The 16,213-nt window shown below is 49.5% G+C and overlaps 5 protein-coding genes across 5 annotated transcripts; 2 read left to right on the forward strand and 3 right to left on the reverse strand.

The window, feature by feature from the left end:
* Positions 1-1,036: 1,036 nt before the first annotated feature.
* Positions 1,037-5,581, reverse strand: CC77DRAFT_1022371 (putative ABC transporter). The gene is made up of 5 exons (XM_018525449.1): positions 5,076-5,581; positions 4,645-5,017; positions 4,396-4,592; positions 1,363-4,340; positions 1,037-1,308 (listed from the first exon to the last, which is right to left on the reverse strand). Exons 1-5 carry the CDS (start codon positions 5,229-5,231, stop codon positions 1,170-1,172), a joined length of 3,843 nt encoding a protein of 1,280 aa, XP_018383547.1. The 5' UTR covers positions 5,232-5,581; the 3' UTR covers positions 1,037-1,169.
* Positions 5,582-7,183: 1,602 nt separating this feature from the next.
* Positions 7,184-8,756, forward strand: CC77DRAFT_1010743 (Cupredoxin; the record flags this gene model as incomplete). The annotated part of the gene is made up of 5 exons (XM_018523672.1): positions 7,184-7,402; positions 7,458-7,868; positions 7,928-8,311; positions 8,371-8,411; positions 8,531-8,756. 5 exons carry the CDS (start codon positions 7,184-7,186, stop codon positions 8,754-8,756), a joined length of 1,281 nt encoding a protein of 426 aa, XP_018383548.1.
* Positions 8,757-8,770: 14 nt separating this feature from the next.
* CC77DRAFT_1051907 (NAD(P)-binding protein) lies at positions 8,771-9,944 on the reverse strand (the record flags this gene model as incomplete). The annotated part of the gene is made up of 3 exons (XM_018527684.1): positions 8,771-9,494; positions 9,551-9,783; positions 9,834-9,944. The coding sequence occupies 3 exons, from the start codon at positions 9,942-9,944 to the stop codon at positions 8,894-8,896; spliced, it is 945 nt and encodes a 314-aa protein (XP_018383549.1). The 3' UTR covers positions 8,771-8,893.
* A 668-nt stretch (positions 9,945-10,612) lies between these two features.
* CC77DRAFT_993525 (hypothetical protein) lies at positions 10,613-12,408 on the reverse strand (the record flags this gene model as incomplete). Its single annotated transcript, XM_018536413.1, has 2 exons — positions 10,613-11,647; positions 11,712-12,408. The coding sequence occupies 2 exons, from the start codon at positions 12,406-12,408 to the stop codon at positions 10,785-10,787; spliced, it is 1,560 nt and encodes a 519-aa protein (XP_018383550.1). The 3' UTR covers positions 10,613-10,784.
* A 611-nt stretch (positions 12,409-13,019) lies between these two features.
* CC77DRAFT_967430 (hypothetical protein) lies at positions 13,020-15,918 on the forward strand. The gene is made up of 6 exons (XM_018535751.1): positions 13,020-13,336; positions 13,394-13,500; positions 13,564-13,738; positions 13,784-13,877; positions 13,925-14,423; positions 14,473-15,918. Exons 1-6 carry the CDS (start codon positions 13,271-13,273, stop codon positions 15,554-15,556), a joined length of 2,025 nt encoding a protein of 674 aa, XP_018383551.1. The 5' UTR covers positions 13,020-13,270; the 3' UTR covers positions 15,557-15,918.
* Positions 15,919-16,213: the final 295 nt, after the last annotated feature.

The following is a 16,213-nucleotide window of genomic DNA, read 5'->3' on the forward strand; positions in this document are numbered from 1 at the left end:
GACACACAGATGAGTATGTGATGCCATAGTTTGGTTGTCCTCCACTCCATCCACTAATAGTTCGATAGCGCATGACAGACGAGCCACTTACATCAGCCACAAGTCTAAGCAGCCATATGTCAACCAAGGTTTCATCTTCGGGTATTTTTGACAGTAATAATCGTCCTTGTCTACATTCTCTGCGTCCGGCCTCATTCACTTCGTCCATTCATTTCAGAATCTCAAAGTCTTCTCGTAAGCTTCAGTTCCACTCACCATACACGTTTACATCGTCATCTCATTAGCTCTGGACTATCTCGAGCTAGAAGACTCCGCTTTGATGGCTTTTGAAGAACTAGGTGGAGGCTTTGATGTGCAACACGTCTCATCGAAAACCTCGAGCTCTACATCTACTCCTGTACGAAAACGTCGCCGCCGCCGGGTAGAGGCTACGTATCTCCTCCGCCTCGAACAACCTTTGCCCACACCTCGAGACGTAGTCAACGCTCTTGGCCTTTCTTTTGTACCACAGCTCGAACTTGGAACAACTGAAGACGGTGCAGCGAGCTTTTGTCGGCTCTCCCAATCATGCATCAACGCCCTTGATTCATGGGCCACGAAGCACGACTTACACCGAGGGTTCACCAAAGTTCGAATTGGTCTTGCGCGTAAAGCTCTCAGGGACCCGCCATTGCTTGGTCATGATCCTACACTTCCTCATCACCGTCCCCATACCTCAGTCAGTCAGGATAAACGCCATGTTCCCGAGTACCCTGTTCATTACTTCTTCTACGGTACACTAGCTAGTTCGGCGCGGCTCGAACGACTGTTCCATTTACCTGCCTCTAAAATACCACCCTTGCAACCCGCGACTTTGTTCGATGGACGTATCCAAATTTGGGCAGGCAGATATCGAGCATTGATAGACGAGCCAGGGGCCACAGTGAGTGGTCATGTATACATTTGCGGATCGAGCGATCAGGAAGATGCATTAAGAACATATGAGGGTGATAGTTACGAAGTTGTAGCTGCAAGACTGATGACAAATGGAGAGGAGTTGATGGGTAGAACCTTTCGATTTGCAGGTTTTGACGACGAATTGACTGAGTAGAGACTAGTATACCTAATTCCATACCTTCGCCCAACACATTAGATCTATCTTCTGAAATTCTCACGTTTCCCGCAGAAAATCATGCCTGATCAAGCGACTGCGCCAAACATGTAGCGAAATACCTGCCTCTCAATCTTTGCAACTCCTCGTGGGTACCCATCTCAGCGATCGTGCCATCTTCCATGACGAAGATGATATCTGCGTGCCGGATCGTGCTTCTATATATGATGTCAGCGAGCCGTTATCTCAGTATCGGGTTAGAAGGTACTCACAGCCGATGCGCAACAGCAATGGTTGTCCTTGTCATCGCAGCCTCGTCCAGTGCCTTCTGAACGACTCTTTCGCTCTGAGTGTCCAGTGCTGACGTTGCTTCATCCAACAACAACAACCGTGGCTGGCGAATCAGGGCTCTAGCAATTGCGATACGCTGCCTTTGCCCACCGGAAAATTGCAGGCCCTTGGACCCACAAGGGGTTTGGAGACCTTCAGGCAGTGAAGCGACAAACTCCAGAACATTAGCTTGACGACAGGCTTCCTGGATTTCTGCATCAGAAGGTTCATGCTGAAGACCAAGGGCGATATTGTCGCGTACTGAACCCAGGTAAAGTGGTGGCTCCTGTTGGACAAGCGACATGTATCGCCGATAAAGCTGGGGAGACATGAGTGATATGTCTTGGTCGTCTAACGTGATACGTCCAGATATCGGGTCGTAGAATCGAAGCAGTAAAGAAACAACCGTACTTTTGCCACAACCTGAGGGGCCAACGAAGGCGGCAAACGAGCCAGGCTTAATCCTCATCGAGATGCCCCTTAATACCCTGGATGCGTCGCGTTGCTTGTATCTGAACTCAACGTCTTCCATGGCAATGGCTCCGTCCGACGATGGCCCTTTGCCGTCAGTTTCGTCTGACTCGCGGATGTTAGGCTTAACAGTCCGGAGCCACAAGATGTAATTCGCGGCCCCTTCCGCCTTCGTGATGGAGGTGCTGTACATGAAGAATTGCGCTACACCCTGTCCACCAAAGACAATGGCTATGAAGATCACAAAGAATTGCGAGGTGTTGTACTCGCCGCTCGCGATCAGCCGTGATCCGTACCAGAAGCCTAGAGCCATGACTAGGAAGTCGGCAGATTGAGAAAGCGCGTACGGGAGGAGCGCGAATGTCAGGCTCCTAATGACCTTTCTTGTGATAGCCTGGAGTGTATCGCTGTATTGGCGCATGATCGAGGTCTCGAGAGTCAGCATGCTGACCGTTCGAATGGATGTGACAGCCTCTGTCGCCAGTCCGGCACTGCCTGAGAATTGTTCTTCTGTAGCAGCCTCAAGCTTTTGATCTATTCGTATGCGATAGTAGCCGGCAGCCACAATGATGGTCAGTCCACCGAACACCAGGGTGAGCCCCAGCTTCCAGCCATAAGCTATACCTAGCGCACTGCTTGCTGTAATGTTGACCAGAATATTGAACATGAGCCCTAAATTCGCAGACATCAATTCTTGTAGCGCTGTAGGCGCAGACGACAACTTTGAGGTCAATGCGCCGGACGAGTTTTCCGGACGGTCAAAGAATTCCTGATCGAAGCTGATGACGCGCTCAATCATTTCTTTGCGATATCTGTGAGTTAAAGTCTGTCCAATACTGTTGCATGCAAGGCCAATTGCGAAATATGCGAAGAGATTGGCAAGAGCTAGCACGAAAAACATGAGCGCCCAAAAGTTGGCTTGCTCTTGTGCTTCAGACCCTTGCAGTGTGAAGACTCGGACGAGACGGGAGAAGATGATAGCTTGCGCTGGGTACGTACCACCGCCGATGATTCCACCAAGGATCGTGGCGGCGTACCAGTAGTAGAGATCGAAATTCTCTTTCAGCATGATCCAGATGCATTTGGTAAGAGAGTAGCCCAGGGTTCCAGCAGCAAGGTGCTCGACTTCGCGCTCAAGTTCTGTCGTGTTGTAATGCGATTGTGTTCGTTGCAAGGCAGCTTTGCGGTCCAGGCTATCTTCCACCTTCTCTGTGTCTAGCAGTTCTCTTTGAATATCCTCGTCGTTTGCCTTTGTACCAAGATCTTGCGCGCGTACCATTGCCGCATAGAGACCATCGCTTTCGATGAGTTCATGGTGTGTGCCCTGCTCGTAGATTTGACCATCTTTCATGACGACAATATTATCTGCCGCCATCACAGTGGCAAGCTTGTGAGCAATAATCAACGTGGTCTTGTTGATCGAAACGCGATTGAGTGCGCTCTGCACAACCTTTTCAGCGCGAGGGTCCAAGGCACTGGTTGCTTCGTCAAACAAGAGGATTCTTGGATTGGAAATAATACTTCGAGCAATAGCAATACGCTGTCGTTGACCGCCGCTGAGCATGCTTGCTCGCTCTCCGACTTGGGTATGGTAGCCTTGCGGTAGCGCTTCGATGAAGTCATGTGCATTGCTGTTCTTACACGCTTCTTGTACGAGCTCCATCTGCTTTTCCGCTGGTAGATCTTTTTGGTCTCCTATCAGGCCTTTGACGATGTTTTCGAAGATTGTGCCTTGAAACAAGGTCGGCTCCTGCTGAATGAGGCGGATATTGGACCGCAACCACTTTGTGTTGTATTCGGAAATATCTCGACCATCAAGCAAGATCTGGCCAGAAGTAGGCTTGTACCACCGCTCAAGTAGACCGACTAGGGTCGATTTGCCGCACCCACTGGGTCCAACCAAAGCCGTTGTTTTTCCAGCGGGAATCGAGAGGCTGAGACCCCGCAGAACTTGGGCGCTTGGTCGGGTAGGGTACACAAAACGCAAATCGTTGACAATGATTTCTCCGTTACAGCTGGGTGGCTGCATGCCTTCGGTCGAGAGAGGATCAAGGGATGAAGGACTGTCGATGATAAGGAATAATTCGCCCGCCGCTGAGGAAGCGTTGGTAAAGGCCTGGAATTGGGGGAAGATGAGTAATGTTGCAGTAGCACCGAGCACAACACTCAGGACGACGGTGAACACTGTGCCCACATCACCAATCTCCCCACTTTGAAACATGCGAAACCCTTGCCAGAAGGCCAGCGAAGTACCCGACATGACCAGGAAGGTTTGACCGGAGAAGAGTACACCGTAGATGACGGATTTTTTGTTACCTTCCTTGTGCGCCTTTTGCAGGTAAGTCTCGTAACCGTCGATAATCTTCTGATGGGCTCCGAAGGCGTGGATAGTTCGGATCGAGCTGATCGCGTCCTGCGCCAGAGTACCAGCTTGTGAGTAGATTTTGGTCTGTGCAGCAATTGTTACTTGAAGGCGTCAGATCGAAAGAGATGTGGCTACTCACCACTCTAGCTTCGATAGGCGCATCTAGGCCTATGCATACCCCAGTGATCAAGAAGATGGCAGGTATTATGCTCATCACGATCAGAGCGAGCTTCCATTGAACAGCAAGTGCTACGATGAAACCAGAGAAAAAGAGTGAGATGCCTTGGACGCAGGTAAACAGCTTTTCCGCTATGCCTTGATTAATCCTGTTGCCATCTAGGCCGCGCTGTCAGCAATAATACCACGACTTTCATATTGAGATTCTTACTTGTAGTCACCTGAGTTGCGGCAGATCCACTGCCGCCCTTGTCGAAATGCGCTACGTCTTGACGGAGCAACTTGTCCAGGAAGTCTTCCCGCAAAGCGCATGTCGTCCTGGCTGCGGCGATGCATATGCACAGAGTACCTAGGTAGCCAATAACGAAACGGGCAACAAATATGTATACAAAGTAGAGCACCAAGGTGTTGATGTTGCTAGTAAAAGTAGAACTGTCCTGACCAGTTGCCTGTTGATTGAATTCTGCTGTCGATTGGCCAAAGACAAGAGTCATCAAAGGGAGGGCAGCACCGACAACGACAGCACCGGTGAGTCCAAGAGAATAAAGTACGCGATCCGCAGTACTGGCATATGTGAAGATGCGCTGTGAGAATAGACAAATCAGCTTGCACCCCTCAAATTCGACCTGATCTCTGACTTACGAAGTAGTCTTTCAGACTTCCCTCTTTCTCTTCTTCTGTCTCTTTTTCCTCTGAGTCCCTGTTTGATTCTTTGCCGTCAACAGCAGCAGCCTTTTCTGCGTCGATCTTGTCTGGTATGTCGATCGCAGCCAACGGTCTTTCTGTTGTCCCCTCCATGGTGTCAGAGCTATGGCGAGTTATTGAGGGAGCGTTTTGGTAGTCCACCATCGTTGGCGATGCATGAGCGACGTATGTGCATCGTTGTAATAGAGAGCGCGTGTTATTTGATGGATGCGATAGGCATGCACAACGCGTCTATGGCTTCGCGTGCGGCTCGCGAGACGGACGTCTAGGATCCCGGTGTGCGGTACCAAGGCGGCGCAACCACCCGTTAGCATAACAGAACGTCATGACATCTCTGCGCTACCAATCAGGATTGTACTTAAGTTGCGAGTGACGCCCCACGCGCGCAACACTTGGATTGGATACTAGCTGTTGAGGCTGATATCCAATTTCCTTTTCCAGCGTTGGCGAGGAGCGCACTGATGATGGAGCCAGTTTGGCAATAAATACGATGTACGAGTCGCGCGCGCTGATGCCCGAAACCCCGAGGATACCTAGGTACCTGGCGTTTGGAGAGTTATATTCTACAAAACCAGTGATTCTAAGCACATACGACCATAGGACACTGAAAATTAGGCTTCCCGTCCGCTCAGCCATATACAAGCAGTGTACCGGCGGATTAGTAGTTAGGTGGGTGACCACTAGCGAATCCCCGCTGTTGTATGTTTTTTTGGACTTTTTTGACCACCTTTCCGTCTTCTTCTGTAGCAGCTCGTCTATCCCAAAGCGTTCACTTACTCGCTCGAGGTGTCCTCGTCGAATCCAGTTTTCTGCAACATATAGTGTATGAAACATCCGTACATTGGGACACAAGTTCAATTCAATAGCTGTTTGAAGAAATAGCTGCCTTAGAAGCTGACGCAACACCAAGAGCCGGTTTCGCAAACCGTCATTACATCCTCCTGATACAACGCATCCGGCAGTTTCGTGACAAGCAGTGCTTCAATCGATAGGACATCGTGTATTCGCTCATCTCCATTGCTGACTCTAGGACATCCGTGACCCAGGTATCGTTGATTACAACTGTACCTTTGCCGAGCTCGCCAACATCGCTTGAAAGCGAACTACGATCGTGGTATATGCCTTTGCCAAGCATACATGGTCAGTCACGGTCTGCTGCTGGATCGGAATCGAAGTAATTGTGAGCATCATGATCCAAATATCGAATCGCAAGGACTTTACGGGGGCCTTGGGATTATCGATTTACACCACCAGCTTGTGTAGTGGCGGCAGTGCTTGAATCACCACCTGGGCGTCATCTTGCTCCAACCAGTAATTACCTAGGGAGGCTCACCACAATATCAGATCCGCGTTTGTGTTCTGCTTATCTTGCAAGCACGAAATCGGTCGCTCAGTAGACACCCATGAGCAAACCTACAATACACTATTAGGGCACTGATTTTTATCTCCGGAAGTAGCGCAAAGTCGAAAGGCACTATTTGTACTGGCTACTTTCAAGGTATTGATAGCTGCAGGTGTAGCCTTAATAAGCTTTGTTGAAGGCAAAAGCAGCGTAGTAAAGCTACCTAGGTAGTAGTAGTGGTTAGTGGGGCAGAGCCGGCACACCGCCGTCCGACACGGTACCAGTCGGAAGCATCAGCATCAAGCTTGCGACGCTCAACCTCTCCACGCGTCTTCTCCAACAAGGTTTCTTTCGGAACTTATAGCCTGGGCCCAATCGTGGACTACCATAGTTTACCAGCTTCGAATAGAAGACTTGCAAATAACAGTCAATGGGCAGTATTCCGAATAGCGTCATCAAATAATCTTCAGTCTCAACTTGCAGTCGCGGCGCGCTTTGGGTCAGCGACAGGTAAAGGGAGCATATCATGTGCACTATCTCTGTTTGTTAGCACAGAGCGATCACTGCTTCAATGTATGCGGTTTACATATCAAGGCTGGAAGGAAACGTGCTCAATTAACTTGCTCAATTTCACTCCACCCACACAGTTTCTTCTTGTTTCTATCCCAAGTTGGCGAAAATTCCAGATTGTGCATACAACATAATGGGCCGTTTCCCTGTCCTCTTGTCCCTCTTTGTTAGCGTAGTGTTTGCTGCACCGAGCGAGGACTCGAAGCAAACATGCTACTCCCAATTGGATGGCAAGTTGCCGTCTTTTACTCCGTCGAATTTCCACTTTAGTGGCAACGTAAGGAGGTACTACATTGCCGCGGAGGAGCTTGAGTGGGACTATGCGCCTACAGGGTGGGATAACTGGTTAGGTGTATGGATCGAATTCTTATGCGTGGAGACCTTTCATATTGACTCACATTACTTAGGTCCCTTTCAACCTCTCAGCAAAAGCCCAGTATTCAGGGTACACTCACTATGGCACCAAATGGCTCAAAGCGCTGTATCGCGGATACACCAACGCCTCTTTCAGCGAGAGGACGCTTCAGCCCCCATTCCAAGGCAGCCAGGGACCGACTATCCGTGCTGAAGTAGGCGATCTGATTGAGATCCTGTTTGTCAATAAATTGAAAAATCACTACGCGACCATGCATTCCATGGGACTCGCATACACCAAGCCGTACGAGGGCTCAGACTATCCAAATAACACAATGCCCGGCGTCGGTAACACGCTACCGATAGCAGACTACGGGCCGCCGATGCTGGGGCCAGAAGATTGTATCGTATACAAATGGATGGTGAACGATGAAGCGGGACCGAGTGATGGGCTTCCGGCAAAGGTATATCTCAAACTAATGTTCTTGAATTCACTTATGAGATATCTAATAAAGGATACTAGATTCATTCATACCATTCATACGTCTCTCTCGAGCAAGACGCCAACGCAGGCCTTATTGGTCCCACAATTATTTACGCTAATGGTAAGATGAACGAAACAGTGGCGTCGTACCGCGAATTCCCCATTCTGTACAACAGCTACGATGAGGATCAGTCATTCCTCTCCGGCGTAAACAAAGCTCGGCTTGAAGGTGGCGGCTCTGCACAGTACATCATGCCGCAATTCGACACGACGGGCCTGCCTGACGCGAACATGACAGTGTGGAAGCCGCAATTGACGAATTTCGAGAGTGGGAGACAGTTTGATGGTGCACCTATTTTCTTCGCTGTCAACGGGTTCGTGTATGCGAACAATCCATTATTCGAGATGTGTGTGGGCGATAACGTATGTATCTACCTCTTCGACTTCGTATCGCCGACCTATCATACTGATTCTCTGAACAGATAATCTGGGGTTCGAATGCGTATGGATCGGCTAGCCATGTGTAAGTTTCATCTTTGCTACACTCTCTATAACTATGCCATCTCTTTCCTCTTGATACGTGCAAACACAATCGTGCGTAGAAAGGATACTAGCTAACAGTATTCTCTTCCATACAAATAGATTCCATATGCACGGTAATGGCGTCGTTTATCAGCGCTTCCATGAATACGCTCAGAGTATCAACGACGGCGTAGGAAAGACACTGTACTCGAAGGCAGTTGGCGAGGGCCAATGGCAGGTCATTTGCCATGTACAGAATCACAACACCAAAGGCATGGTGGCAAACTATCGGGTTTACCCAAAGGACAACTGCCCTTTAGCACCACTGAAACCGCTAAGGGAGTAGCATAGTGACAGAACTAGGGATGTGCTTATAGCTTGACTTGGTATTGCCCCGGCCTCTCAGTATAGTAAAGGATATCTTAACATGGGGTGCTTAGCGACCTGAAATTAAGCCTTTGGTACAATCTCCTTATTCTCCATCTATTTACCTCTCCAAGCCTCGCTGACCAGGTCTCGAATCTTCCTTGTCGTTATCTCCGGGAATTGATCATTCAAAGAGTTCTCTGGCTTCAAGTCGAAGAAGCCCTCCTCAAACAAGATGCCAAACACTGCGCACATACCCTGCAGCATCTGCTTCGGAAAGTATGGGTACATTGGTGGATGAGCAGGCAGCTCGGTGACTTGGTATGATCTGAGCTTCTCCAGCGAATCATATGTGGTCTCGAACTTTGTTCCCCTTGCCTCCTCAGCAATAGCGAGAAATTCGTTCAGCGTGATCTTGTCACCAATGATGTACGACTCTTTCTCCCAGGATGTTTGGCCAAGAAGAGCAGCCACGAATCTGCCGATGTCGAAACTGTAGGTGAACACAACAGGAACATTACCCGACCCTGGAATAGCAGCAGCCTTGTTGGCGATATCGATGGCCAGCGTCAGACCTGTGAGGTATGATTTGACATATGGCTCTACATAATAGTCCAGGAAAAAGCCGTTGATGACACATGTGTACTGCAATGACGTCTTTTCCAGGGCGTCAAGATAAGCAATCTTTCCTTTGGCTATCGAGAAGATTTCAGCAACCCTGTATGTTGTCAAAACGATAAGATCAGTGATCAGTGGTATACGTAGTTCACTCACTCAGGCGTGTACTTGATTCCCCATGTGCTTGGAATGTAGCGTTGTGTGATGCCGGATTTGTTGGCAGCCTCGATGAGGGCCATCTCAGGGTCGGTGCCTGACATTGATCCAAGTGTCGAGATCACTGTATCGATACGATTCTCTTCCAAGGTTCTGGCGATGGAATCTGGTTTCGTGTAATCAACGGCGATTACCTTCGCGTCCGTCCCCTGGAGTTTTGCATCTCCGGTCGCCTATGCAAATGTCAGTACTTATGGTGTATAGCAATGCAGTATGAACTTACGTCTCGGGAGAGCACGAATACAGTAAACCCACCCGCTTTGATGATGGATTCGACAATAACACGCCCAAGCTTACCAGAACCTCCAGCTACTGCAACGACAGTTGAACTCATCTTGATACCTTGCAAAAAGTCGCAAAATCTTTTTGACTGCTTTGGATAAATTCTTGTAGTGAAACACTAGGGCTATATAATATCTCAACAACAGTCCGTCATGAATAATGATACCTGTAGGGCTTTGTGAGGGGTAGTCGATGCGTGCTAGCGGAGAATATGTAAACTAGCGGACTTTCGACCCTAGTCCATCTCTAATGCACCGACCTCAATCGTGTCGTAGCTTATCGATACCTCCCGTGGTCTGCACCGCCAACGAGAGAAGGTGAGTCTCCAATCACGTACCACGAAATTACCTAGATTGCTGGAGCTGGAGCTAGAGCTGGAGTGGTTGAAAGTGTCGTCGGTGCACAGCACACTCGCTCCAGTAACACCTCAACCACTGTCTTCTTTGCCAACCAAGCAGTCTGGTGTTTCAAGATAGGACCGAATATGACTGCAAATGCGGAAACAATTACTAAGATGCAGCCAGCTCCGGACCGCAAGTTGTAGTGCGCGGATCCTCGGATCGTCTAGTAGCCGCATAAACACCGAACTGTAACCAATCGAGAAACAGAAGGTTACACTAGTAGCTTCTCGATATGATTGAAAGCGCTCCAGTCCGCACGTTCGACGTCGCGTTGCATTGGCAGAGCGAACATCGTTATCTGTATTCGTCCGTTGATTGTAAACCGACAGCGACGATTGCAAATGCGGCACGGAAGTGTTCCGTTGAACGCGTAGATTATACAGAACATTTATCAGCCAATTATGACGAATCAGAGTATGCTATTTCAAAGTTCAGTCTCATAGAGCTGGTGTATAGATATTCGAGTCCACACGCGATGTGGTTCATCAAGTTCAAGCCGTACGAACCGACTTGTTATCATCATCAACAACAACAGACTGGTCATCTTCCCTCTTTCTCTTCCTAGCTTTGCTTTTTTCCCTTTCCTTCGCGTCTCTCTTTTGTCGTCTCTCAGCCTCCATCCTCTTATCGACTTCTCTTTTGACATACTCTTCCAGAAAAGGCTTTAGTCCACCCCAGATTCTCTGCTCATACGCGGAATGCTGGAACTCGATACACAACCATTCTAACGCTCTGAGCTCCTCTATGCCTCCATAAATGTCCAGAGCGGCGCGCTCATAGACTTTCTTGTTGGTTTCGCTCGCCTCTGCATATGCCTTTTCAAAACTATCGATAATGGGCCGGACCGAAGTAGGTGGTATAAGCGTGACGTTACCTTCGTGGTCTCCAGTCCCGATAGTAATGCACGTATAGTCGCCTAGTTTTATCTCATCAAAGTCGCGATCCGCGCCGTATAGGAGACACTCCTTGCCTTCGATGGGGAATAGGGTATAATCCAGATCGACCATCCAGCGTCCCTCAGTGTTTACGTCCTCGGTACTAAAGAAAAGGTCTTCATCGATCCCGTTACTTGCGCGCAGGAAGTCTTTGTATTCATCTGGAAGGTTTCCACTCGGCAGCGCGACATCTGTATCATCAAGGCCGCCTTCTGCATGCGATGCCGACAGACGTTTCTCGAGAGCGGCAATCTGATCTTCTGATGCGCCACTATTCAGGACGGGAGATGTTTCGTCTTCACCGTTATCGGCACGTTCGGCAAGGACATTTTCTTCGATCATCTGCACCAGCTCGGCCATCGTTTTCGAACTGTATAGGCGCATGGGTCCTTCAGTAGAGCGCTGTTTGAAGAGGGTGCCTAAAGGTACGTGTACGGAGTCAGTGTATGTCTTACATGCAGTTCGTACAGGAATATTTCTCACAACCCTCTTTCACATAGTCTTCCACGTCAGATATGCGCACACCGAATACTTCTCCGAGATCTAATTCTCTGAGCGTTTCCCATATTACGTCGCAATGCTGCAAGCCCTGGCGACGCTCTAGCCATTGCCTCGTCTCGTCCCCACTTATGTCTGGGTTATTGAAATTGTCTAACAGGTACTGGTAGAACTCTTTCATATTCTTTTCGATCAAGCTAGTGGCTAAATCTTCCTCGCCTGCAAGGTGCGCGACCTGTGCGACAGCACCAAGCGTCATCGATTCTTCCGGAATACTATAGGTAGCATCTGGCTTTGCGTTGAGGCGCTCACATGCGAACTTGACATCTTCTTTATTCAACTCATGCTCTTCGGCTTTCACTGTTAAATCCTTAGGTAAGCCCGTGGTAGATATGCAGTCCATGTCTTCATCGCCCGCTTCGTGTGCCCATGAAGGAAAAGAATCGCTAGCTCCCCAAGCTCCTGTCAATTGCCTTGAGATAGTCGCTCCGTAATAGTCCTTGGTTTTTGTGTCGATACCATACTCATGGACTGTCTCGAGTAACATGAAGGCTTGTTCAGCAAATCCTAGTACGAAAAGGTCCAGTGCAGCCTGTTGTGCTATTCTCGAGGCATCCAGATGCATACGAGATGTGAGAATCGAAGTCTTCGACCAGGGTATAAGTGGTAAAGGGGTTGTCATGACGGTAGAAGCTGTGTTTCTGATGTGGCGCGAAGGAGTGAAGAACTGGCTCCTCGAAATCGACCGACTTATATGTGGAATCTATAAGCCCTTTTCGGATTGCTATTAGCATCTATGCAGCGGTTTTGCGGTGTTGAGACTAGCTGCTAGGCTGCAAGGCTGCAAGCACCACCTACGTAGGTGCGATGACATCATGCATGAGCTAGTCGAGACACGACTTTAGTGAGTCTCCAAAGCGACCGGGAATGCATAGAAGAGCTACAGGCACACCGGCTGATGTATCAATCTTGTCGCAATCATGTACAGAAGACATGTCGGTAATTCAGCAAGGCTTCGATGCGGAGTAGCTAGGACCTCCGGAAGTAGTCTGAGCTCGCACGGTTCGGATAAGGTAGCGAGCGGCAGATCTGTAGGGCTGGCTTCCCTTACTGTACACGCTGCAGAGTAGCACCAATTGGAGTGTCTTAAATGGGGCAGAATCCAACGGAACGGTCAAGAAGCGGCCATGGAAGGCTTCTCCACGGAGTTTGTACCCTGAGAAGTCTCGGGCTTTCGCGTCGCCGCGCGATTTAATTGCATCTGCCGCCTGGGCAGCAAGTGCCAATGTCGGAGGTTCCGTTGATCTTGCTGATGAAAGGTTTACCTTTTCGCAAACGCTATAGCACCTTGCCCAAAGAAGGCACTTGCCACATCACATGACGTGCTGAGAAATCAGGGACAGCCCCAACTTCGGCCCGTGAGGCGCAGCGGCTAGTGGGGTCGGGGTGCCACAACTCGGCAGCTTTGGATTCGTCCGTTAGCAAGTTGATAAACCCTGAGCTATCACGATCCTAATTGATCCTCCTGAAGGGTAGCAGCAAATATGCAGGCCCAGAAGGACAGTCGCGCGACAACATCTTGCACTGAATGTCAGCGCCGGAAGCAAAAGGTCAGCCCCCACCCCAGATCGACCCTGCGTCTACCCCTTGACTAACGGGAAGGCTAGTGCTCGCGAGAGTGGCCCTGCAATCATTGCCAGGCACGAAAGGTACCCCATCTCTGTCAGTTCTCCGTCAAAAGAGGGCAAACGGAGTCATCCCCAGAGTCTGCTCGGTATGTTGATCACCTTGTCTACCCCGCCGTTAGTGGAACATGGTAGTAACAACTATGGCGCAGAGAAAACTCGTCTGGCAGCACCACCAAGGGCACAAAAAGGAGTGCTCCCGATTCTGCAGAGCCACAATTTCCATCGCAGTCGCAAGATGGCGAGCCAGAAGACCTCGAGGACGGGCTAAAAGCGTGGGGATACATGCCCGGCCATGTTCACTACAAAGTCAGCACGGTGGAAGAGGTAAGCAGACCTAGTAAAATATCTGTCTCAACTAACAGACCCAAGGGCGGCAAGCGTAAAGACTCACCGGCAGAGTCCCCGGGAACAACGGGCGTCGTAGAGAAAGTCCTCCCTGCGGTCCCACCCAGATCGATAACCGGCAAGTGCAACCATCGTCAGACTTGGGTTTTTGCTAACAGCACACAGACGCGTTTGTTAATCACTTCCTGACCGTTGTCAACTACAGATACAGCGCGATATACGGGCCAACACTAGCTGAACAATACGTCCAGTGGTGGACTGATCGTGGTGCCGGCAAACAGCTCTCGCCAGAATTTACCTGCTTACTGTTGAGAATTTGCGCATACTCCGTGCAATTTCTCACACCTTCGCTTCGCAAAATGATTGAGTTTGAGCTGGCTTGCAGTTGTCAAACCTTGACCGAACGGTTTTCCGACGCAGCGGAAGAGCTGAGCCGGAGTTTTGAAGCATCGCGAACAAGTATTGAACGCGTGCAAGAACAATTTCTTAAAGGTGCCTGGCTAAAGTCGGAGTCCAAGATAGTAGAATCATGGCATGCGCTTTCACGCACCATACGAGAAGCACAAGAGCTAGGTATCGACAAAGATGCAGGTATCGAGGACCTATGTGAGTTCGACATCGAGATCAGGAGACGTCTCTGGACGCTGCTGTACATCTGGGACTGGTAAGCACATGACCATCACAACGAGAATGCTCACTAATTTCCGCTACAGGCAGATGTCGGCGTGGTTGGGTCGTCCAAACCTCATCGACCAGAAGGATCTCAGCTTCAAATTCCCCAATCTACGACTGGATCAGTCAACCACAGAGCCAAACCTACTTTCACCTTTCGCTCACATGGCGCTTCAAGCAAATCTGGGCCGTAGGATAGCGACTGCCATGGGAACTGCCAACTCCAAGGCTGACCTATCGGATAAGCAAGTTCTGACAATACAGTCCGAATGCGAGAAGCTTGCCGAAGAGCTACCCCCGATATTTCGATTCAAAAACACGGATACATCTTTCGACGAGACGCATCCATACTTTGTCTTCCAGCGTTGCCAACTACACTGTGTCATCCTTTTAACACAACTCGACTTTCTCAAACCCTACCTGACCCGAGAGCGTCAAGGCCAAGTGGCTGGTCAGGATGACGAGTTTCGGAAGAAGGGCATAGACATCGCGTTGCGTCTCCTGAAAGTCGCGCGTAAACTTTTCGATCATGAGTTCCCGATCAACGCAAAGTTTCACATGGTCGTCTTCTGCATCTTCGATACCGCAACTCTACTTTGCTCCGCCATCATACACGACCGCAAGCATACTCTACCTCATCGTGAGGAAATCGTGGACGTTATCGAAAGCTCTCTAAAGATGCTGCATCAACTCAGTGGAACAACAAAACTTGGGGCTACGTCTTTCAACTTCCTTTCTAAGCTTGTGCAGGCTACGCCAGAGCTTTCGCGATATCCTTCGATCTGTAAGCGCCAACGGCAGGCGTCTTCTTCGGCACCCAAGTCAACGCCGCCGCTACCTGCGCATGAGCCTACACCAGTAGCGACCATGCCTCCAGTGGCATCTATAGAGCCGGTTGCTGCACCGGCTCCTTCCACCGTCGGTGATCTGCATCCAGTGACCATCTCGGATGATCTCTCGTTCGATATTGATCAATTCCTCGCCCAAAACCCCTTTGGTACTGTGGGGGATCCATCTGCTGTGGACATGGGCGGCATGGAGCAGATCTGGGACTGGCAGGATCTGCGCCTGAATTCCTATACACAAGGGGATTCACATGGCTGGAACACTAATGGATCGGGATGAGCGCCATGACTGACATCTTACCAACCATGGGTGCAATCGAACGCGTGTAGCTACCCTTAGCCCTTGGGATAGTAGACGGGAGCAGATTATTAGATCTGTAACTCACCGCCAAGCATCTGGCATGCTTCCAAATCTATATGGCAATGCCATAAGTACATTCAGGTGAACTCACACTGCCAACAAAGCAGTATGAGTTCAATGATCTTGGACCGCAGATTTTGTTAGCTTGTGGTGGATCCGATCACACGCGCGGTGTACCATGTAGACCACATGTTTACTTTCTCGGGCCTTTCTTTCAATATCTGTATACACATTAGCTTTCTATTAACTTCCAATAAAACAAGCATGCCCTAAGGTGCTAGTACTTACCCTCGCATCCAGAGCGAATTCGCTATTGTTTCCTTCCCCTGACCGTGTATTTACAACCAAGCGAATCTTGTGTGTGAGATGATAGGAATGCTTACACAAGATTGAGCGAATTTAGGACTTTCAGAAGGGCGGGTGAGCTGTGTATAAAGATAAGGTTGCAGGTCCTGGATCGATCCCGAAAACCTTCGGAAATTGTCTGTGCTGCCCGATACATACATAGCCACAAACGCCACATAGGTCGTCATCTGCGGGGTGCACGAAGACCATGGACCGACTTGGCTTATGGAA

The sequence above is a fragment of the Alternaria alternata genome, assembly GCF_001642055.1.
Source record: "Alternaria alternata strain SRC1lrK2f unplaced genomic scaffold CC77scaffold_16, whole genome shotgun sequence".
Classification (NCBI taxonomy): domain Eukaryota; kingdom Fungi; phylum Ascomycota; class Dothideomycetes; order Pleosporales; family Pleosporaceae; genus Alternaria; species Alternaria alternata.